Raw genomic sequence first — 24009 nt, forward strand, 5'->3', positions numbered from 1 at the left:
CTTGCAGAGTGCCTGGTACATAGCAGGTGCTCAATAAAGATTTATTGACTACTGATATAGACAAAAGTGAACCCATCTTCCAAGAACATACAATTTATTGAACATACTTAACCAGTATGAGTCAAACTCTACATGATTCCATTGTTTACAACTTCAGCAAAAAAAAAAAAAAACCTTCATAGTATATACCTTGTTCATCTCACATCAAATACAAAGAAGAAAATTCAGGCAAAAGAAATAGAAATTTCTTAACTCTGATTTAAAATGCTATATCTACTTATTTCATAACCTTTTCAATGAGTTTTCAAGGCTTTGGTGACTCTTCTAATCATTTACACTTTGCATTCAAAGGTTATTCTACTTCCCAGGTTCATTTAAACAATGAAAATTCTAGACTCTCACCAAATAAGATGTTTGCAAATGGCAAAGAACAGAAGTTACCTGGAAAAACAAAACAAAACAAAACAAATAGTATAGTTGTGTTCATTTTATTCTTCTAACAGCAAACTGATATTCAGTAGTATTTTAATAAACTGCTGTAAGGTCTGGAAATTTTTTGGCTAGTTCTTTCCTCTTTCCTTGCTGCAACTGGTTTACTAATAGCTTCCTTAACTGTAGAGTTATAATTAGAAGACAGTCACTGCTTTGCATAATCAAATTGTAATTGCTGTTTGGGTGAAATCCAACCAAATTAAGCATCACTACCCTCCAAAAATACAAAGTCTGGCAAAACAGAGTAACAAATGCCATGCTCTAATAATTTGAGTTATCCAAGAATGCTTGTTTCACTACTGATGTTTTTAAAGGATGGATGGCACATAGAAATGAAAGACAATTTTCTTGTTAGGAACTAATAGCTTAAGCCAATATTCAATATTGGAAAAATTATTTATATATGTATGTATTTCAATATGTGCAAAATCTCATTTATGTGGATATTCCTGCTGGCGTAGCTCATAATGTTTTTGTATCTTGTATTATTCCTGTCTGTCTTTCTGAAAAACTTCCACAAGGGATGTATTTAACATATTGGAGACCTTTTCTGGTTTATATAAGTATGTACCTCTCCTTCTTTCCATGCATGTGTGCATGCATGTATGGATTTATACGTTAAGATAACACATTCATGCATACGTGTATATACATATATGTCAGGTATAGTGTTATGTAATATCAAGTTAATAGTCAGGAAGATCTGAGTTTCTAATGCCACTTATTCTGAGACCCTAAGCAATCATTAACTTCCTTATGACTCAAACAACTCCCTGGGATTTTTCTACTAAATCAGAGTCAGGATTTACTTTGCACAAATGGATTCAAACAGTAATAAGATCCCAGATCTTTGGTGAAAATATGAATATAATATGCATATTTCTATCAACAGTCATGTCCATATATATGGAGAGAGGGAGTGTAGGTACAACAAAATATACAAACTGTAGGTATTGTCATAAAGGAGGGGTAAACAATGTACTATAGGAATTAAATGAAGACAAAGATCACTTCTAGGCCTCAGGTGGGAAGTTGTTGGGAGCAGTGAGGGTAAAGTTGGGAAAAAAACATTTCTATATTGCTCTAAGTGTTTTACAGGTAGGATACTTTGATCTTCACTACAACTCTTCAAGATTGGTGGCAATGTTTTCCTTGTTTTACAGTTGAGGAAACTGTGGCAAAGAAATTTCAATAACTCACCCAGAGAAAGATAATGATAATAGTAAGCTTCTTGGATGACACAGACAACATATGTCTGACTCTAGGATTAGCTCCCTAGCAATTCTGCCATGTTACTTTTCTAATATTTTCTAACTCATATTAATAACAATGGATCACATCTTTGGATACTTGAAGGTTTGCAAAATCCTTTCATCACTATCTTACTCTGGGCAAGTCACTTAAAAAAACCTCTATTTGTCTCAGTTTCTTTGACTATAAAACAGGGAAAATAATAGCAGCTACCTCAGAGATATGTTGTAAAGATCAAATAAGATCATATTTGTAAAGTGCATAGCACAGAGCCTGTGAAGAAAGCAGCAAAATATCATTGGCATTATTTTATAGTTGAAGACACTGAGCCAGAGAAAAATTAAGTAACTTGTGATATGTCACAGCTAAGAAAAAGCAGAGCAGAATTGAACTCTAGTCTCTTGACTACAAGTCCAGAATTTTATCATCATCATCATCATTATTATTATAATTATTAGTATTATTATTAGGTAAGCAGTTGCTTAAAGCAGAACTAATCAGTGATAATTAAAAAGAGAGAATCTGATTCAAAATAAGGCCTATGGCTTATGAACTAAAAACATTCAAAAAGAAATAAGCATTACAGTATTTACAACTAAAAAGAATTTTGAACATCGTGTTTAATCTTTTCATTTTTATAGCTAAAGACAAGAGATGCAAAGTGGCGAGGAGACCCAGACAGCAAATTAACAATGCCCAAGATACAAACATAAAATCTTTGATTCTTCCCTATTACTTCATCTGATAAGAAGGAACCTAGCAGAAGGATGTAGAAAGATAAAGGCTTCAACCCTTTGTACATAAATGGTATGGATAAAAACTCAACTTAGTGATTACATAAAGGGTTTATGTAATTTATCAGTCAGTCTTCCTAGTAACTACCAATTAATGATTGGGTTTGTTTTCTTACTTTTTTTGGTTGATATTAGCATTTGTAAAGCATTTACCAAAGATTATTGGGTTATTTACAAATGTTTTCCTGTAAATCTTTCAGATTAGAAAAATAAGCCCAAGAATATCACACAATTAAGCTCCAAGTATATGTATTATTAATTAGTACTTTTTATCTTTATAAGTTTTAATAGCTGTAAACTCACCAGAACAATCAGCAGCTGCACACAGAGCTCACACACTAGTATTTGTTCTTGGGAAATTTTACCTCTAAATATTTTCCCAGTCATATAAACAGATTGGTAAGCAGTTACTGAGTGTAAAGAATTGTGTCACAGAGGGATATGCCAAAAGAACCAAAGAAATAATCTCTGTCCTCTAAGAAATTTCAATCTAGGTCAAGTGAACAAAAACCAATGTGAAATATTACTAAAAGATAAGAACAATATAATAAGTAAAAAGTAATATGGAGAAAAGTATAATAATTTAATATAGCAGTGCTTGCATAGCCTAATTTACAATATAAATACAAATTCTTCCTGGTTTAAAAGATAAGTATTCCTATTCTTTGCTCCATCTTTTCTTTCTTTCCCCAGAAAACATTAATAATAAAATAACTCTAGAAATAAAGGAGCTACTCAAGAAACACTAAAGTTAATTGAATTAATATGGAAACACATCATTACAAAAAAGAGTCTTCAATGAGCTACATTCTCCTATTTCCAATACAGAGTTGGCTACTTAGAAAAGCAGTAACCCTGCTAAAGTGATACCTAGTTTGCTAGAAAAAATGGTGAAACCTCTTTTTTGAAAAGTAGATGAATAAATCTCAGTGATCATTTTGCATATGTATATTAGAGTGTTCCTTATAATTGCAAATGCCACTTTCCCAGTAGAGTTTACAATTCTCCAAAAGACACCTTTTTAAATGAACATTTACTAAATTATGTACTAGTCTTTGGAGATAGAAAGAGAAAAAAATAAAACGATTGTGACCTCAAGGAGCTTTACCTTCTATGGGGGGAAATAAGATAACAAATAATAGATACAAAGAATAACAATAACCATACAAATATATGCAACAATATGTACACTATATACAACTTATATATCACATATACAAAGCAATTTGAGGAAGGATAAAAGGATACTAAAAACTTGGGAGATCAGGTAGGCGGGTCTGTAGGAGAGAGTCCTGGAGTTGAGGCTTGAACGAAGTTAGGACTATGTTCATAGGAACTACAAGAGGAGGAGATATGGGGAGAACATTTCTAGAACTAGGTACTTCTTGTACAAAGTCACGGAAGCAGGAAATGCAGTGTCCTAGACAGAGTATAGTGAGCAGTCCAATTTGTTTGGATGCAATAGGGGGTATAACAGAATATAATATGAATGCAGTCTCAGAAGATGGATTGGGGCTAGATGGTGAATGGCTTAAATACTAAAGATACGCATTTGTGTTTTATCCTAGAAGCAACAGGGAGCTACTAAAACTTCTGAAGCAGAAAATTGATATGGTACTGCTTTTGTAATAATAACTAAAAGTTTTGTTGCTTCCTCTTATATAATAAATAAAATGTAGCAAGGGTGCCTGTGTTCTTAAAAGCTAATTTATTTATGACAAATTGTGATCTAAACAGAAGATAAAGATTAAACTTCGTTTTCAGTGATAAAAGAAAAATAATCTGAAAACAGACCATTAAACTCATCAAGCTCTTTATGCTTCTCATCATCAGAAAAAAAATGATGATTTACTTCATCGACCATTTGCCTAACTTGAAATTATTACAAGTGATGAAATAGTTGGATTACCAAAACCCCAAACGATGAAAATTCTACTAAAATTCCCCTTAAGGAATTAATAAGTGTAAATCACATCTTGTCACTAGAGTATTCTGCTGTACATTAATGGATTTAAAAACTAATTAATTTTCCTACATCATTCACCAGTCTTGCTATAACCCTAGATTGACTGCTACGCTTCTTAATTACATTTAGTGTATTTGAGAGTGTAGAAAAATACAATCAGAGAACACAGAAGAGAGAAGAAATATATTGACTTTTCCTTCTTTCATCATTACCTTCCTCCCTTTCAAAATATAACATTTCCTACTATGGTGCCTATAACAATAATAAGAATAGTTGACATTTATAAAGTCTCTCAAAACTTGTAAAACTTTATATATGATTTAATTAACTTTAAGCTGTACCAAGACATTTGAGATATTTGATTCTCCTAACAATGGTAACTACTATATTAGAGTAGAAAGAGTACTTATTACTTGTAGACTTGCAAAAATCAGAGATAATGGAAAGTGCATTAACAAATACACAAGATGATATAAATGAAAATAAATGTATTTATGTTCTAATAATATAATTTTAAATTGTCACTAAACTCCTTGGCATAATTACATTCCATACTCTTTTTTATTTACAAACTTAGAAGGAAAGAAAAATAGAATTTTAGAAAAATAGAATTAAAAAGATCTTAACTTTCTAATATTATAACCTTATGTGTTTTCTACTGAGCAATCTGTATTCACATAGTTCTCAAATGAGAAAGCAACCTGCACTTTTCAAATCCTCGGGGAAAATGTGATCAATTGAAAAAAAAACAACTTTACATATATTTTATTTGAAAGACAAGTCACATGAAGAATTCTAAGTAGCTAAAAACATGTAGCAGGCATATGAGAAAGTAACACACTTGAGTAATTTGGCAGCAAAGATGGGGAAAACAAAGTGGTTTGAAATTTTAGAAAGTCTTACAAATTTGGCAAGACAGTAGAACATTGAAAAACAACTTCTAGGGAAGTTACTTTTGAACTAAACCCAAAATAGAGTTCAAACAACGAAAACAAGCTATTATCTTTCAGGTTTTTATCCCCACCTCAATGTGCAATCATCCCTGCCAATTTCTGAAACTTTAGCCAAATCAAACCAAATAATCTCTCTATTAGCAACAAAGACATTAGAATACAAAAAGGGCATATGTTGCTTTTTAAAGATGTTTATCCTTGAACTAGCTGTCAGAAATTCATCTGTTTAAAATTATTTTTTTAACAAAAAATCTTAATGTTTTGCTAGAAAAGTTTTTGCAACAAAATATGGTGATATTAAAACTAAAGCAACTATCTATGTTGTAATGGTTCAAAGAGTGTGATATTTCTATTTATTTTCTTTGATCAATCAATTTTTTAAAACTGTATACCATCAGTATTTTAAAATCACGATTTCCTACTTAGATTTAGTTCATATTTCTTTTTTTGGTCCACTATGATAATCTGTAATACACACACACACACACACACACACACACACACACACACACACACCCCTCAGAACTTTGCTGTAATATCATTTAAGTCAAAGCCCTAGACAAATCCAATAATCCTTCTCAGATAGATTTCAAGGTCAGTTTGTTTTATGGGGAATTCCATGCTATAACTGAGAAGCAATATGGCACAGAGGCTAGAAGACTGGCTTCAGAACCAGGAAGACTTGGGTTCAGATGCTGTCTCTGACACTAACTGGTTATGTACTTTTGTACCAATCACTAACTTCTTGGTGTACCAGAAAACTATCACTATAAATTGCAAAGGAGGTCCACATTTGCACTGATACAGGTAGCATGTTTACTTATACATCCCCAAACTGAATAAAATAACAAATTCAGTCCCTATCATAGTACGTAAAATATTATCATAGAAAAAGACCAACATGCATTCATTTTTATGCCTATAACTGTTCTTATACACTAATTTTTGGGGTAGGTTTTTTCCTATTTCCCTCCTTTTAATTTCTATTATCCCCTCATCTTTAAGTATTTGTACCATCAGTGTACCCATTCTACACAGGCTCCAACTCTTATTCATTTCAATAAGGAAATCTTTTGGCAACAGGCTTCTGTTCATTATCATGGATGAATGAAGAAGAATTACTAGGCCAGACCCATAGGACCCATTTTTTTTTCAAAATAAGTATTTAATAAACACTTGTTGGCTGAATGGGCATATATATTATTATTTCCTACCTTGCTGGAGGAACATCAATATTTGACGAAACAACTTTGCGTTTTTGTTCCAGGAGACAGATGGATCGAGTGTTCTCTTTTTCATGTTCAGGGACTCTGTGGGCTTTTTTGGTGTCAGCTGTTCTCACATCTTCTGCCATGGCCAAAGGGAACAATTGTTGATAGGATATTTTTTTACTAAAGTCACGTTTTAAATCCTCCTGTTGAAAGGTGAAGGTCATTTCACGCTTAATGCTCCCAGCCTGTGAAATGAAACATAAAAATCATTAGTTATAAATATCTAGTCATTATCATTGTGCTTTATGTTCATGTCTATGTGAGGAGAGGCAAAAGAAAGAAAAGGCATGGGCCACATGTCTTAAAGAGCTTAATGCATATAAAGAATATGTGTATGAATATACTTAAAAATACTGACAAAGCAACTTACAAATGAACACACATCAGTATAGTGCAAAGAAAGGATATACATTTTATTTTATTTTATTTTTTATTTATAATTTTTTTCACAGTATATAAGCATGAATAATTTTTTTATAATATTGTCCCTTGTATTCATTTTTCCAAATTATCCCTCCCTCCCTCTACTCCCTTCCCTTTATGACAGGCAATCCCATACATTTTACATGTGTTACAGTATAACCTAGATACAATATATGTGTGTAAATCCAATTTTCTTGTTGCACATTAAGTATTAGATTCCGAAGGTATAAGTAACCTGAATAGATAGACAGTAGTGCTAACAATTTACATTCACTTCCCAGTGTTCCTTCTCTGGGTGTAGTTATTTCTGTCCATCATTGATCAACTGGAAGTGAGTTGGATATTCTTTATGTTGAAGATATCCACTTCCATCAGAATACATCTTCATACAGCATTGAAGTATACGGCGATCTTCTGGTTCTATTCATTCAGTTCATGTAAGCCTCTCCAAGCCTCTCTGTATTCCTCCTGCTGGTCATTTCTTACAGAGCAATAATATTCCATAACATTCATATACCATAATTTACCCAACCATTCTCCAATTGATGGACATCCATTCATCTTCCAGTTTCTAGCCACTACAAAAAGAGCTGCCACAAACATTTTGGCACATACAGGTCCCTTTCCCTTCTTTACTATTTCCTTGGGATATAAGCCCAATAGCAGCAATGCTGGATCAAAGGGTATGCACAGTTTGATAACTTTTTGGGCATAGTTCCAAATTGCTCTCCAGAATGGCTGGATTCTTTCACAACTCCACCAACAATGCATCATTGTCCCAGTTTTTCCACATCCCCTCCAACATTCATCATTATTTGTTCCTGTCATCTTAGCGAATCTGACAGGTGTGTAGTGGTATCTCAGAGTTGTCTTAATTTGCATTTCTCTGATCAGTAGTGATTTGGAACACTCTTTCATATGAGTGGATATAATTTCAATTTCATCATCTGAGAATTGTCTGTTCATATCCTTTGACCATTTATCAATTGGAGAATGGTTTGATTTCTTATAAATTAGGATCAATTCTCTATATATTTTGGAAATGAGACCTTTATCAGAACCTTTAACTTTAAAAATATTTTCCTAATTTGTTACTTCCCTTCTAATCTTGTTTGCATTAGTATTGTTTGTACAGAAACTTTTTAGTTTGATGTAATCAAAATCTTCTATTTTGTGATCAATAATGATCTCTAGTTCTCCTCTGGTCATAAATTCCTTCCTCCTCTACAGGTCTGAGCGGTAGACTATTCTCTGTTCCTCTAATCTATTTATTATCTCATTCTTTATGCCTAAGTCATGGACCCATTTTGATCTTAGTATATACGTTTTAAATAGACTCAATGAAAGGTCTAGAGACAATTTTATAAGTCTTTCAAAAGAATATAAGGTTTGAAGACCTGAAGATACTAAATGTTTTTTTAAATGTTTTTTTTTTAATTATTCTATCAGGAATGGGAGTAAGGAAGAGAGGAAGGAAGAAAGGAGGGAAAGAATGAGATGAGAAAAGGAAGGAAGGAAGGAAGGGAAATAGGGAAGATAAGGAAAAAGAATTTAGGGAAGAAGAGAAGGGAGAGAGAGAGAGAGAGACTATTAATTGAGAAACATCTATTTCTTACCTTTACACTTTTTATGATGAATTTTTCTAAGTCACTTAAAAGTGGAAATAAGATTATAGAGAGAATGTTTAACACTAGAAGGACCAGAATTTAAGAATATCTTGAAGGACCAAGTTGTGTCAATTGAGATATGCATTTTTTTATCCATAAAGCAAATAAAATAGAGAAAGAATTAAAAGTTTTTATTTTATAATAAAATTATACTATAATTTTTACATCAAATTTTGCACCCAATCTTTTAGCAGATCTTTAATCAATGCCAAACATGGCTACCTCGGGCTTCACTAGGAATACTGAAAAGGGTGTGTCTTTCATTGACAAAGAAATCTTATGAGTAAAAATTCTAAAAACCTGAATCAACAAACACAAGTTTAGAATAAAATTCCTGTTGAAGGGTTATTATCATTACTTCCTTAAAAAAATCAAGAGAAGGAGTGGAAAGCAAAAATAGCTTGGTGAAAGACCTACTAAGCAAGGCCTTTCAGAGAGCATTTAAGGATCAAACTGGAACCAAAGATGCAAAGGATCTCTAGAGATTTCAATAAAAAACAAACAAACAAAAAAAAAACAAACTTCTTACTCTCAGAGACATGGAAGTTCCAAATTTGGATTTTAACATTATTGTCCATGATGTGCTTCCAGTGAAAGTGTAAGTGGCACTGACCAAAACAGTGCAAATACACTCTGGGAAGGACCTTGCTGGAGGCAACACAATTTTGCAGTTTCATGAGAAAAATTTTATAAGTATCTGAATGAGAACAAGATATCAAAGGTGTAGAATAAATTTCAGAATTTGTTCTTACCAAAACATAAATAACTAGCAATCCTCGTGTCTATTTATGAAAAGAGTCTATATAAATAAAAAAGCATCCTTGATGAACAATCTCTATCAATAGTAATATACAGCAATCCATATTTTAACCTCACATAATTGACTGAAATGTAGCTATAGAGAACATACCACTGTAATTACTGTTCACTGACTATTTAAAAAAATTGTATCCCAATAGCAAAATCCTACTTTAAAGATTCTCCTTCAACAAGGCATCTCCCATGCACATGTTAAAAGGTCAGGTTAAAGTAAAATGTATAAGATAAAGTCAATAAACCTTCTTAGACAGGTTTCAAGGTCAACTTTAAGATTCCTTAAAAGTTATAGTAGATAATCACTGATCACTGAGGCGTAAAATAAAGAGATGAACATAGGTTAAATGTTTTATCAGTATCATGGAGAATATTAGCCTAAAGTTCAAATATAAGAGAGATGACTCCTCAGTTGGTAATGTCCTCTACCACCACTGATATGTGGATGGAATTGAATGGATTCCTTTTTGGCCCAGAAGACTACAAAGGGTAAGGGAATTTTAATTCTAGAGATAAAAAGGATTTCAAATCTTAGCTAGCCCAAATCCCTTCTTTTGCTGATTAAAAAAAAGGGACCCAGTAAAATTAAGTGACCTGTCTATTTTGGGGGTCATTTAAGTAGTATCAGAGACAAGACATGAATGAAGCCAGATGCTCTCTCTGTTGCCCCACAATGCCTTCTGTTTTGTTCTTCAGCAGAATGTAAGCTTCCTGAGGAAAGGACAATATTATGTTTTGGTCTTTATTTTTCCTTATACCCGGAATAATGTCTTATATAGTAGACATTTGACCAGTATTTCTTTTGAATTGAACCAAATAAATTATTTGCTTCATAGGTTCTAATATACAATTTTTTAAAGCAAAATAAAAATGTTTGCTAAGTTTTGATCCTTAGTTACATTTTTTAGAAAGTAGTGTTCTTTAGCTACTACAGAGACTGTTCCCCAAGTGTCCTATAAGCAAAACTGTTAAGTTAGGAACTGCAAAAAAAAGAGTACTACTTATCTGGAGCTCATTGCATCTTTGCTATAAAGACTGGTGCTAAATCATTTGTAGACAACCTGCTTCTGGGCTGGGGTTTTGAATATTGTAGAGTAATAACTTCATTGGATTGAAATTTTAATTTATGATTACTGCTTATGTAGTCTTGAGAAAGATAATCTCTCCTGACCCTTCAACCTTAGTTTTCTAATCTGTAAAGGAAGAGGAAATGTGAACTACATGGCCCGTGAGGTTCCTTTCAGCTCTATATCTATAATCAATGATCTACTCAAAGTCAGCCCTTGACACAAGCCTCAGAAGAGGCACCACATTACACTGAAGGGTGTGCAGGATTTGGGACTGGGGGGGATGGTCTGAATCCCAGCTCTGTAACTTAACTAGCTGGAGGACTTCATGCCTCGAGGTCTCAGATTTTTCACTTTATGTGTGATAGGGTTCGACTTAGATGGCTTATAAATTTCTTTCCAGTTCTAAATCTAGAATCCTAAGATGAAATTTGTCTTCAGAAATGTCCTTTACCATCTTTTGGTATTCTTCATTATTCCAAAGCAGCACTATTCAAAATGGTGCTTAGTTGCCATTATAGAGGCATCTAATTTCCTTTCCCTTTTCCTCTTGGTAGCACTCCATGTTCCAGACCTTTCTTTACTTCCAGATCTCAGAAAAATTTAGCTTGTATTATATCCCTTTCTTATAGAGCACTACCCTTTTTTAGTCGACAAAAGGAATTATTAAATTAATAAGAAAATTTTCTATTGCTTTGCTAGCCTTCTTTATTGCCTCATTGATGAAGTTCAAAGTTCTTTGCCTGGCATTCTAAATATTCCAAAGCTCTCTTAAATTCCATTTCCTATTTCTTCCTTCCACTCATATTCTAGCAAAATTGGACAGTTTTCTACTCTCTACTCTACACTGTATTTTTCTATCACTGATTTAGGTCAAGCTGTTCCTCAAACTTGGGATTACTTCATACTCTCTCTTTGTTAATTCCTGGGGATGTGTGGGAGTGTGGGTGTGTATCTGAGTGTTTGTGTGTGTACTGGGGAGACTTACACTGTCTTACACTGGAAGTACAATGGCCACTCAAAGACCCAATCCAACTAGTGATCAGCATAGAAGGTTTTACCTGCTCAATTTCTGAACAGTAGGTAGTGTAGTCTACTCTCCTCATGAGGACTCACCAAATATGATGAAATATGGATGGTTTTAGCTCATTGTAGCTTGGCCTCCATAGGATCAAGAATTACAGCCATGTATCATAATTACCAGTTAGCCAATCTTTTAAATCCAATTCAAATCCCACTTTCTCCAGAAGTCTTCCTCGCTTCATCCCTAATTCTAAGGAATGCAAACTTCCTCTTGCATTTTGTTCTGTGATTATCTAACACATGTAATGAGTAATATTATGCATTGTAGCTATCTGTATTGGTATCTTATCCTCCTACAATATTAACAGAACTGTTAATTCTGAATTGTAAAGTTCAGAACTGTTAATTCTGAAAGCAAAAACATAGGTCTTATCCCTTCTGCTTAAAACCTAAAATAGTCCTCTGCAATCAACAAGTGCTTAATAGGTATTTCTTATGTTTGCATCATAACTAGCTTTGTATTACTTCACATAATATAGCTTTTACAGTTAAAATTATTTATCTTCAGAAAAATGCTATAGTTCAAAATTTATGATAACTAAAAATAGGGAATGGACCTGTGATTGAATTAATATAAAGAACTTCCAGCTAAGGAAACTTCTTTAGCTTATACAAGTTGGCACTTATCTATAAATTTAAAACTTAAAGAGTTGTCCAGAATTGAGAGTTTACTGAGAGATTTTCCAGAGTCATTCAACTTATATGTGTTAGAGATGAAATTTAAACCTAGATCTTCTTCATTTGGAGGCCTATCTTGCACTCCTCTATCTTGCGAGATTTCACTGTGTCTCATAAAGCATCTTTAACTGAGGTGATTTTAGGCATCATAACAGAATTAGAAGGGAGATTCCCTGTGGTCCTAATAATTTTAGGCAATTGGATAACACTTAAAGTACTAAAAGAATAACCAATTAATAAATTTATCAGAAGATAATTATCATAAGAATTTCTCAAGTGCAGAGTATCATAATAAGTTCCAAATTGTTCTGAAGAATTCTAACTCCCACGACAGGGGTGGGAAGAGGGGGGAGGACTAAATGGATACAAAAATGTCTATGGCCCAGACTATAATATGAAGATAGATAGATAATAGATGGATAGTAGCTTTCAGTATCTAAGGCACTAAAAATGGACATTGAATTGGACCCAGAAATGAATAGGACAGTTGGCTGAATTATCTTTGGAAAATTTTACAGTTCTTTTCATATAACATCAAGTTTCTCCATGGAAACAAAAACCTAGCCTTTTAATGTCAATATTCTTTTGATGATGCTGTATTGTTGCAAGTCATAGAACACTACACACTGCAACAAACACAAATTGAACATCATCCAAAATGCAATGGAAATGTCCAAGGTGGGTTATGAACAGGCTCAATTCCATTACAAAGAAGGAATTGTGAAAGAAATGAAGCATAAAGGATATTGTCAAAATAAATAAATGATATAAAAAAGTTATCTTGTTACATTCACTTCATTCAGAGAATGAACTTTTTGCCCAACTTTTAAAATTGTTGCTTTTGTGCACTTGTTTCAGTCATGTCTGACTCTTGGTGACTTCTGGGGTTTTCTTGGTAAAGAAATTAGAATTGCCGACCATGTCCTTTCCAGCTCATTTTACATATGAGGAAAATGAGGCAAATAGGGTTAAGGATCACACATCTAAGGAAGAGTCTGAGGACAGATTTGAACTCATGAACATAAATCTTCCTGATTCTGGACCCACTGCATTCTATCCAATAGATATCACTATTATTAATGCCAAAAAATACAATTTTCCAAGGACCAGCTAGCTCATTTTTCTCTTTTTTTTTAAATCCTGGACCCTACACATTATTCATTTGCACTGGCTGATCAAGATACTTATACTAGTGGGTGATCTTTTTAAGTTCTTTCATAGCTTATCATAATCAAGGCAACAGGCACTCTTTATCCGGTTGGTTTTTCCCTGATGGATCATTAGACCAAACTCTTTAGTTTGTGCTCTTACCATATAACCAACCAACTTTTATAAGCTCAGTGTCAATCACACAGTAGGTGTCAAATAAATATTTGTTGAATGAATCATATCAGATCAAAGCAGACCTTGCATATCAGCCTAGACCTTTGGACTTTATTCAAAAGGGAGTTATTAAAAGATTTTGAGCAGAGGCATTATAATAGTAAATCAGCATATAAGGAAGATTAGCCTAGCAATTCTGGGATGGTTGGATTTGAATGAGAAGAGGTGAAGATACTGAAGAGCTATTCCAAAGCTGATGGAATAATCTAAGCAGATGGTAATGAGAGCCACTACTAGGGTGATAATAAAGAATCAGAGGGAGGAAGAAATCGTGAACATGCTGTAAAGAACATAACTGTTGGGCATGTATACATATATTGTATTTAACTTATATTTTAACATATTTAACATGTATTGGTCAACCTGCCATCTGGGGGAAGGGGTGAGGGGAAGGAGGGGAAAAGTTGGAACAAAAGGTTTTGCAATTGTCAATGCTGAAAAATTACCCATGCATATATCTTGTAAATAAAAAGCTATAATAAAAAAAAGAAAATACTGCAAAGATGAAATTGGCAGGACCTGGTAACTAATTGGATCTGAGAGGTCAAATTTGAGAGGAAAGAGTCATAGACAACAATAGCATTTTCCAAACTTCTTCCATTTATTTAAAAACCTAAAATCCCATCTCTTCCAGGCAGCTCTTTCTCTAAGAGGAAGAGAAGGAGCAATTTCTTCCTCCTTTTTGAATCAAGGAGCATTTTTCATCCTCAAATTATAGAAGGCTTTATATAGGGTCCACCTTCAGCACCTAGGACAGAAATCTATACATAGCTTATGCTTTTAAAATGTTTGCTCAAGGGCATTAATTTGACCATAGTCTAATTATTAAGCAAATGGGACTCAAAGCAAAAAAAAAATTTTTTAAAGATATAAATGTAATTATCATGTAAAACTGAGGTTCTTGGTCACAGAATCTTCAAGTTAGAAGATTACTGAATCTAATTCATTTCTTTTATAGATCAGTAAACTGATCTGAAACTCTAGAACAACAAGGATTTCTTAGTTAAAGAAGCAGAAATGAGCGAATAAAAATATTTTGCTATCATCTGTAGGCTAATTAATACTTGCTAATGCCTAATAGGAAAGATATGTGGACATAACGGTAAAAGGAACATTTGTCTTGGAAGTTGGTAGGGCTACTTTATTCTAGAATCCACAAAAGATAATAATTTATCCTAAGACAAAGTTGGTAGGACTACTTTATATTAGAATCCACAAAAGATTATAATTTATCCTAAGACCAAGGATTAATGGATGAAATAAGAACTGTCTACAGAATCTAGTGTTCATGTCATGTTTCCCATTACTGTGCAGTTGTACCAGCAGGTCTCCCTCATAGAGGCAGTGAAGAGGCTTGAGGAATGCTGTTTTATACTCTAATAAATTAGAGAGGAGAATATACTTACAGGACTGGAGAAATCATTCAAGAAAGAAATGGGGAGGAAGAAGATTTTAGCAAGACACAGGGGAATCAGGTCAAAGATGAAACACCAGTCATACAACAGGTGTAAGAATTCACTCCACAACAAGTAAATCCAACGTCCTCTTTGATAGAGGGAGGTTTTTTTCCATTGTAAGCTCCCTCGTCATGAGTTCCTTATCACAATAAAATCATAGGACCTGACTTTAAAAAAAGGAAATCCTAAAAGAGATAGAGCATGATACTGGGCCACATAGCTCTGGATTTGGGGAGGATTCTGGGAAGATGGTGGAGTAGGTCAGAACATTTCAGGTTCTCTAGATTTCTACCCCAAATAGAACAAATTTGTGCCTCAGGACTGGTGAAAAACAAAGAAGACTTGGGGCAGAAAAGGGGTCCTTTTGGTACAACCCAAGAAGCCTGGTAGAAAGATACAAGAACAGGATTTAACCAGTGTGGAGTGTAAACACCTCCAGACTGGCTCAGGAGAAACAGCAATTGGAGAACACTGGAGCTAGTTGGGTTTGGCTGTAGCTTCAGTCCCAAACCAACCACAAGAACTTTCACTTCTTGGACAGCATGGGGAATGGAGGTCTGAGTTTGGGAAGACTAAGGGAACTTCTTTTGGTTAAGAACACCAGGCCTTTTGTGCTGTAGAGATGTGTTACTGGGCAACAAAGAACCAAATTATCCAGTGAGTGCAGAAGCAATGTGACAGGGATGCTCCTGACTATCAGTACTTCAGAAAGGTGGAGCTCTTGGTTTGGGGGTTCTAGGTCAGAGAGAAGAGCTGAAGTAAAGCTAAAGGCATCATTCACCTCACCCCAGTATTAGTGATGCTTACATTAATTGTCCTCATTTAAAAAATAAACAAGGACTTAGATTGGAATCCTAAATCAGATGCTCAAGTTCAACACATTAAGGCAAAGGGTAAACACTAATTTATTAAGTGCCCACCACGTGTTAGGCACTATGTAAAGCACTGAGTAAATGAAGAAAGGTAAAAGATAGTGTCTGCTCTCAAGGAGCACACAGTCTAATGGGGAAGACAACATGCAAAGAATATATACAAACAAGAGATATACAGGACAAACTGAAGATTATTAATAGAAGAAAGGCACTAGCATAAGACTTTTTGCCAAAAATAGTTCATTAGCTGAAACTTAAAGGAAGTCAGGGAAGTTAGGAGTCAGAGATGAGGGAATTTCAGACATGGGAGACAGTAAGTGAAAATGTCAGAAGTCAGGAAACAACTCTGAGAGTCTAGTATAAGAAATAACAAGAAAAGTATTATCTGTAGACCTGAAGACATGGAAGTTGGGGAAGTATAAAGAATAAGAAGATTAGAAAGGTAGGAAGGGTCTGGATTAGAAATTGTGACTCACCAACTCTGGGATGCCCAGACTCTCAATAGCTGTGTGATCCAGGTTAATTGATTAATCTCTCTGGATCTAAGTTTTCTCATCCATAAAAAGAAAAGGTTGAACTAATGGTTTCTAAAGTCTCCAATTCTAAATCTGTTCAACAGCAATCTATATATCATAGATCAGGAAAGATCATATATTAATTTTTTATAAATTAAAAAGGATTTCCAGGCCATTAATAGGAATAAGAATTCTGTTTGGAAGCTCCAAAAGGAAAAAAGCATGGTGGTGGCCATATCACAAAACCTATAGATATGTGCACCTGACATAGCTAATCAAAAAGTCAGCCTACTATCTTCCTAAAGTATCTATATTCTTGATACAGACTGTTAGTCTGTAAGTCTTATCAGACGCAATAAATATTATATACATCTTCAGATTAATGTGAGAAAATAAATTTTCCAAAAAACCAAACAAATCATAAAATACATTTCTCCTGGTTTTGAAATCTTGGGTGGAAAAATGGAAGGACTTGAAGGAATAGATCATATTTTTTTTCATGAATTAAAAGTTTTGACTTTAGGAGAGAGGCAGAGAAACAGAGACACAAAGAGAGACACAGAGAGGAGAAAAAGAGTGATAGAAAAAGATACACAAAGAAACAGAGACAGACAGACAGACAGACACACACAATATAAATATAGGAAATAAAGTGAAGTTCCGAGGGAACATTAAAAAATAAGGGTTGTTTTTCAAGATCATGGTTTTTGACCTTCAAATTCTGGACTGCTAGTTCCCCATATCTCACCTAAAACCTAAGAAGAACATACATGGCGGAAGATTCATTGACTTGGTTCAAGAGTGCTTTAAACTAAAATATGAAGGGGAAAATGAAAAAAAGAAAAGATAAAACTATAAAATTGGTATTATATAAGATGTATATACACAGGAAAAACAATAGTACAGAAAGTATCCAGCAATTCTCAGAAAAAAAAATGGAAAGAGGATTAGTAATAATATTTACCTACTCAGATGTCTGTATATCAATGCTTGATGATTAACAGTGAACTTTTAAGATATAAGGAAGTAAAAATTAATCTTTAACAATTACTGAGATTGGTATGTTGGATTTATTAAGTGAAATATGGCAATAGGAAGGTATACATTACTGGGAAGAGGAGGTGAGGAAGGTGGTGATATAGTTGTCCAAAAAAGGGAAAGAAAGAGAAGAAGGTCACAAAAGCACTTATTAAATTCATAGGATGGAATAGGAAAAAGAAGGAAACAGAGACAGACAGGGCAGCCTTGAAAGAAACATGCAGAATTGCAAAGACAAACAACTTGAAATAATTAAAAATATTCCTTGGTCTGGCTCTGCTTCTGACTTTACAGACTTCATCTGGATATCTCAAGGGACTTCTTATCCTGAAATATCCTTCCATCCTTGAGGCTTTCTTCTCACAATAGTGAGGGTCCTTCAGAAAACTCCAATTTGGGAAAAAAGCTCCAGGCCAATCTTTATTCATCTTCTAGCTCTGCTGATGTCTCTCCAGATTTGGCCACTATGCCTTCAGCTTGGATACTTGACACCCCACTTTTATGTGTGTCCTTCCCTCATTAGAATGCAAGCTACTTGAGGGCAAGGATTGTCTTTCTTTTTGCTTATATTTTTATGTCCAGAATTTGGCATATTGTGGGCTGCCAAAGTGATTGATCAACATAATGATCAATCACAATTTTAAAGGATCCATGATAAAACATTATCCACTTCCCGAGAGATAGGTAACAGGTTCAGGATGTAGACTGAAACAAAGTAGTTTTGTATACATAGTCAATTTATTTGCTTGATTGTATATATTTGCTATGTGGTATATTTGCTATGTGGTTTTGTTTTTCTTTTTCCAGTGGAGAGGAAGAAGAGAATAGATTTTTGTTCACTGAAAAATTATATTTAATTTATTATACCTAATTATATAATTACAATGAATTATAATTATAATTAAACTGAATCTAAACTTAAAAGGAAAAATAAGATGTATATAATAGATTCACAGTTTTATATACAATATCCTTTTTCTGTTTTATTCTGTAAAAAGAAATGCTAATTTTATTTCATATATATTAAATTGATAATAAAAATATATATTCTAAAATATACATTATTATGAAAAGTAGTTCTTATAGAAGGGACAACAGAATAACACCGTACAACAATAAAATGTACAAGTTCCCAGAAATAGAAATAAAGTAATAAACATTGGAGCAAGGAGAAAAGGAGAGACAGAAGTAATAATTATGAAATAGCCTAGTCATATAAAGGAGTCATTTGCTTAATGTAGAATGACCAAACTTGAAGAAACAAGTAATGGTAATAATGGGGTATGTCAAACAACCTGGACTTTTCCTGAAAGTCTCTTCCTTAAAGCAGAGAGACCATCTGGTAAATTCTTATTTTGCTGACAAGAGGTAGATACTTTAAGATAGTCAAATGAAATAAATCCTGATAGGAATCTTGAAAGTAACTATATCATCCTTGAATTTAATAGATTGTGTGTGTGTGTGTGTGTGTGTGTGTGTGTGGAGCAGGGGGAGGCAGAGAGCATATGTGAGCATCCCTATGTCATTTGCAACATGGAATTAACACTATATTTTCTCCCTACCTCATAGGATTATTGTGAGTGAAGTATTTTATGAAACTTGAAGTACAATATAAATACAAATTCCCAAGGGGCAAAGAATAGTAACTTTAGAAGGTCTCTTCAGAGCCATCCAACTCCTTTAGATTGCAAGCTCCTTGAGAACAGGGACTGTCTTTTGATTTTATTTTTTGTACTCCCAGTGCTTAGCAAAGTCCCCGACATAGAAGAAGTTTAATAAATATTATTTGATTAATTGTTTGTATTTGAGAATGAGCCCCTCAGAAACTATGTTCCCTAAGGTCATAAAAGGTTGTAAGCAGTAGAACAAGAATCTGAACTTAAGACTCTTGACTCCAAAAATAGGGCTCTTTCCACTATATCACACGAAGGGTAGGTCAGGATCAGTCATACAAGTCTGAAATTATCCTACCCTGGTTTTCAGTGAAAAAGAGACTTCTTAAGGCATCCTATTCTAGCTCTCCCTGGGAAATTTTCCTTACATTGAGTCAAAATACTCTTTTACAACTTCTACACACTAGTCCAGGTCCTTTGTGAGTCCAAAAAAAAATAAGACAAATTCCCATTCCACACAACATCCTTACAAATTCCTAGACAATTACTGTCTTTTCCTATTTCTGTCTTTTCCCCAGCTCCATTTCAATCAAAGTTTAAATAAAGAAAGATATTTCAACAAATCTTTTTTATGGAATTTATCTACAGTCCCCTCACTATTTTACTAATTTTCTTTTGGAGGTTCTCCAGCTTTTATATGTTCTTCCTAAACTATGGCACCCAGACCTAAATACAATATCCAAGAAAACATCTGACTGGAGCAAAGTACAACCAGACCATCACTTCCTTTTCTCTGGTCTCTAGACCAAGCCTTTCTTAATGAGACCTAAGATGCACTTTTTTCCTACCATGTCACATTATAAATTCATACTGAGGTTATAGTCCACCAAAAATTTCAATTTTTTAAAAAATATTTTTAATCTAGTCACACCTCTGCCACCAATTCTATATCAATCCATCAAACCCATTATCTGTCAAACACTGGGCTAGGTACAGGGAATACATATATGAAGCAATTCTTGTTCTCAGAAGGCTTACATTCTATAGGGTCACAGGAAGACAACATATATAATACACACACATTTTACATATATATATGCATAAATATATATTGTTTTTTTAACAATACACACATAACACAAAAAAGTAATTGAAATCAAAAATTGAAAAAAGCACCTGAATTATGATCGACTAAAAGGCATTACCAGGAAAAAGGAATAGTAAGCACACTCACTTCCCCAAGTAGGATAATCACTAAACTTAATATCCAAAGAAAACATCAGAAAGATGGGAAGACAAAATAGCCCCTAACTCATTTTCTGGGCATGCAGGTATTTTTGGGACAGAATATGAATAGGAAGCTAGGGAATCACTAAAAAACAAACAAACAAACAAACAAAAACAAATAAAAAACCCTGAACAAATAAGGAAAGATAAGAAAAGAGAAAATAAATTTAAATTAAGGCTCACAGTTTCTGGGAGGAAAGTCATGCACAAAATTTTCTCTTCAAGCCAAATTAGCCTACTTGTTAGTACCCAAATTCAGACTTCTCATTTCCAACCTCCATGTCTTTGCCTATATCTCCTCCATGTCTGTTGCCTATATCTGCAATGCACTCACTGGCTCAGTTTTGGCTTAATGCACTGTTAGAAATCTTGCTTTCTTCTAGTCTGAGTTCAAGTACCACTTCCTACATGTTGAATTTCAACATGATAGTTATCTAGCAGGGGTTCTCAAACTACGGCCTGTGGGCTGCTGAGGACTTTTATGCGGCTGGCTGGGTTATGCTGGTGTGATCTTCCTTGTCAAATATCTTGTATTTATAGACTGTTGGGTATTAAATCTCTTCAGCAGAATGAAAGCTCCTTGAGAGCAAGGTATACTTCTTTTCTTTTTTTCATCTCTGTATTCTCAGCACATAGCACAGTGCCTCTAAACATTAATAAATGTTTGGTGAATTGTTCCAACCATCCCAAAGACAGAGGATATTCTGCTTAGCCCAGTACCAGAAACATACTAACCCTTTAATAATTGTTTATCAGTTATTTAATGGATGACATGATTAAGACTATTTAGTTTGGAAGGCAATCTTGAGGACAAAATAAGCATCAAATATTTTACTATATTTTATTCACCATGCTAAAACTTAGAAATATAGGGGAAGAAAAGAAAGATGAGTTGACTTTGTAAGAAAAACACATGTGAGAGATATGTTTGTGGGAGGTGCTCAGGAATGGAAAGCTTCTTTCTCAGAGGTATCTTGAGAATGTGACTAATGTCTGGGATAATATACTGTTAAAATTTATTATATGTGTGTGTATGCTTATATACATGCACACACACACACATATATAAGCTAATAGTAATATTATGTGAGATTTAGATGGCTATTTGACCTTCCCTAATTCTAATGCTAATTACTTATTCTTTCTCCTTTACACATCTCCAGTCCCTTTCCTTGTGTTTCTGAGTCTTTTCATAAAAGGCTGACTGTTTATAGGTAGACCTCAACAGCCAGAATACTTCTAACCTTTTCCATTGGGCCTATGCTTCTTAGTCGCTTTCATCACTACTCCCAGGTTTCTTCATTAAAGATAGAGATGCCATATGTTTATTTCAATATCTAAAAATTATTTGATACTTGAGGATCTAGCCAATCTGAATTATTGTCCCTTAAAATAATCACTAGTCCTCTACTTCCATTTCATAGCCATACTTCAAGCTATTCTTAAAGTCCGAATGGATTCTTTCTATTGTATTCTTATATGATCCTTTATAGTACAACTCAAATGCCAACTCCACAAAAAATAATTTTCCTGATTTACTACCATTCCCTTATTTGCATTTGCTAACAAGTTTCCTATTTGGACCTCATTTATTGATTTAATACACCAGTGCTTGGTACACAGTGTGGGACATGCATTTAATTAGCTATTATCACCATCATTATTAATATTATTATTATCACATAGTCTTGCATATTACAGGCATTTGTGCTTTTTCTTGTGTGGTTTTTTAGGGAAGAATTTATCTTACATGATTTCTTTTAATTTTATATTCATCTGCTCAAAGGTTATCATGGTTTTTTATCTACAGAAGAAAAACTTAATAATTTGTTATTGCTGTTGTAGAGGGTAGAGGTATGCTGATTTTCATTCCAACATTTAAGGTTTTGCTGTATATCTGGATTATCACTTAGTGTGAAAATTCACTTTGCAAAACGCTGTACTTCCAGAAAATATGACATTAATGGAATTTTTAAAATATCTATTTGTTAAGAAACGAATTGCTTACTTTCATTTGTCTTCTTGATAGAAACAGAAGTGGTACTAGTAATAAAATAATGAAATCCAATTGTTTTCTAATTGAATTTTTCATTGCTTATCTCAGAAAGGTAAATAAGTGGTTATTTGCAAATGTGATTTCCTTCTCTGACTTTGGAAACCAATGAAATAATGCAAAGAAAAAAATCACTTTATTTTCATTAAGGTTTTTAAGTATTGTATACTTTATGATAAAATTTTCTGAACTAATAGAACATGATCTCAAAAGAGAAGCTTCTTACAAGATTAATATGGATGTGTAAGACACTTATCAACACATTCAGTTTTTTTAAAAAAGACAAGTACTGAAGATAAAAGGAAAGCTAGAACCTCCAAAAGAGAACTATTATTCCATAAAAAATAAGGTCAGGCATGCTAACACCCAGAACTAGTTGAAGCTGGTGATGTATTTTAAGAACAACAACAACAAAAAGGATTTTTTGATTGTATGTTTGTTTTTCACTATATTTAGACCAAAAGAAGAATCAAAGAAAAAAAAAATAACTGTTTGGGAGCAGAGGAGGTTGATAACATATTACAGTGAGAAGGCTAAACCATTTTTTATATTATACCCCCCCTAAAAAAAAGTATTTTGGACTAAAAAGAATGAAGAATGAGAAAACAAAAATTGTTAGCAGGGAATGGTAACCTAAGTTAAGTGAGAAGACAGATGTGTAGTATATAACTTATCAATGAGTTTAAAGCACTCAGACTAAATGAAATATATACATTCTAATATATTGAAAGAAAATTTAATTGCTGAGTTATCAGTAATCTTAAAAAAATCTTAAAAATAAGATGTGCTTCATTTTTCAATAAAGGAGAAAGGATGGCATTTACTTACTAAAGAACACTGAATTCAACTTCTATTCCTTGAAAAATTCTAGAGCATATTGATAGGTGGATGGTTTACAAAAACTTATAAAGAGAAGAGAGATAACTAAAAGCGATGTTTCACCTGAAATAGGTCATACCCTTATAATCCTGTCACTGTATATGTGTCACCAAGAAGATGCAACCCCAAAATATTAAGAGAAGCATAACAAAGAAATAGAAAGAAAATGGGGGCTCACCAATTTGGGAATGGTCAAATAAATTTTGGTACATGAATATAATGTTCTTTGCATCATATCTAAAAATCAGCCATTAATGATTCTTTGCCAACTTGAAAAGTGATCTTTAATGATGTCCACTGTCGTTGATTAAAAGGTTGGTAAACAGCCTAGAACCAATTTCTTGGCTATAGACAAAAAGGGCATGATTGTCAATTATGCAAATAACACAAATATGGTGATACAACCAATACTTATATGCCAGTTAGATGAGAAAAAATTAAGCTAAACCAATTG

At 33.5% G+C, this 24009-nt stretch overlaps 1 protein-coding gene across 1 annotated transcript in view; it reads right to left on the reverse strand.

Moving 5' to 3' along the window:
- The window catches only part of ZNF704 (zinc finger protein 704), a 306810-nt gene that overhangs the window by 214696 nt on the left and 68105 nt on the right, over positions 1-24009 (reverse strand). The window contains exon 2 of the mRNA XM_074278958.1: positions 6671-6912. Coding sequence (XP_074135059.1) covers positions 6671-6912 — 242 coding nt within the window. The remainder of the gene's footprint in view (positions 1-6670; positions 6913-24009) is intronic.

The sequence above is a fragment of the Sminthopsis crassicaudata genome, chromosome 1 (assembly GCF_048593235.1).
Source record: "Sminthopsis crassicaudata isolate SCR6 chromosome 1, ASM4859323v1, whole genome shotgun sequence".
In the NCBI taxonomy this organism is placed as follows: Eukaryota; Metazoa; Chordata; class Mammalia; order Dasyuromorphia; family Dasyuridae; genus Sminthopsis; species Sminthopsis crassicaudata.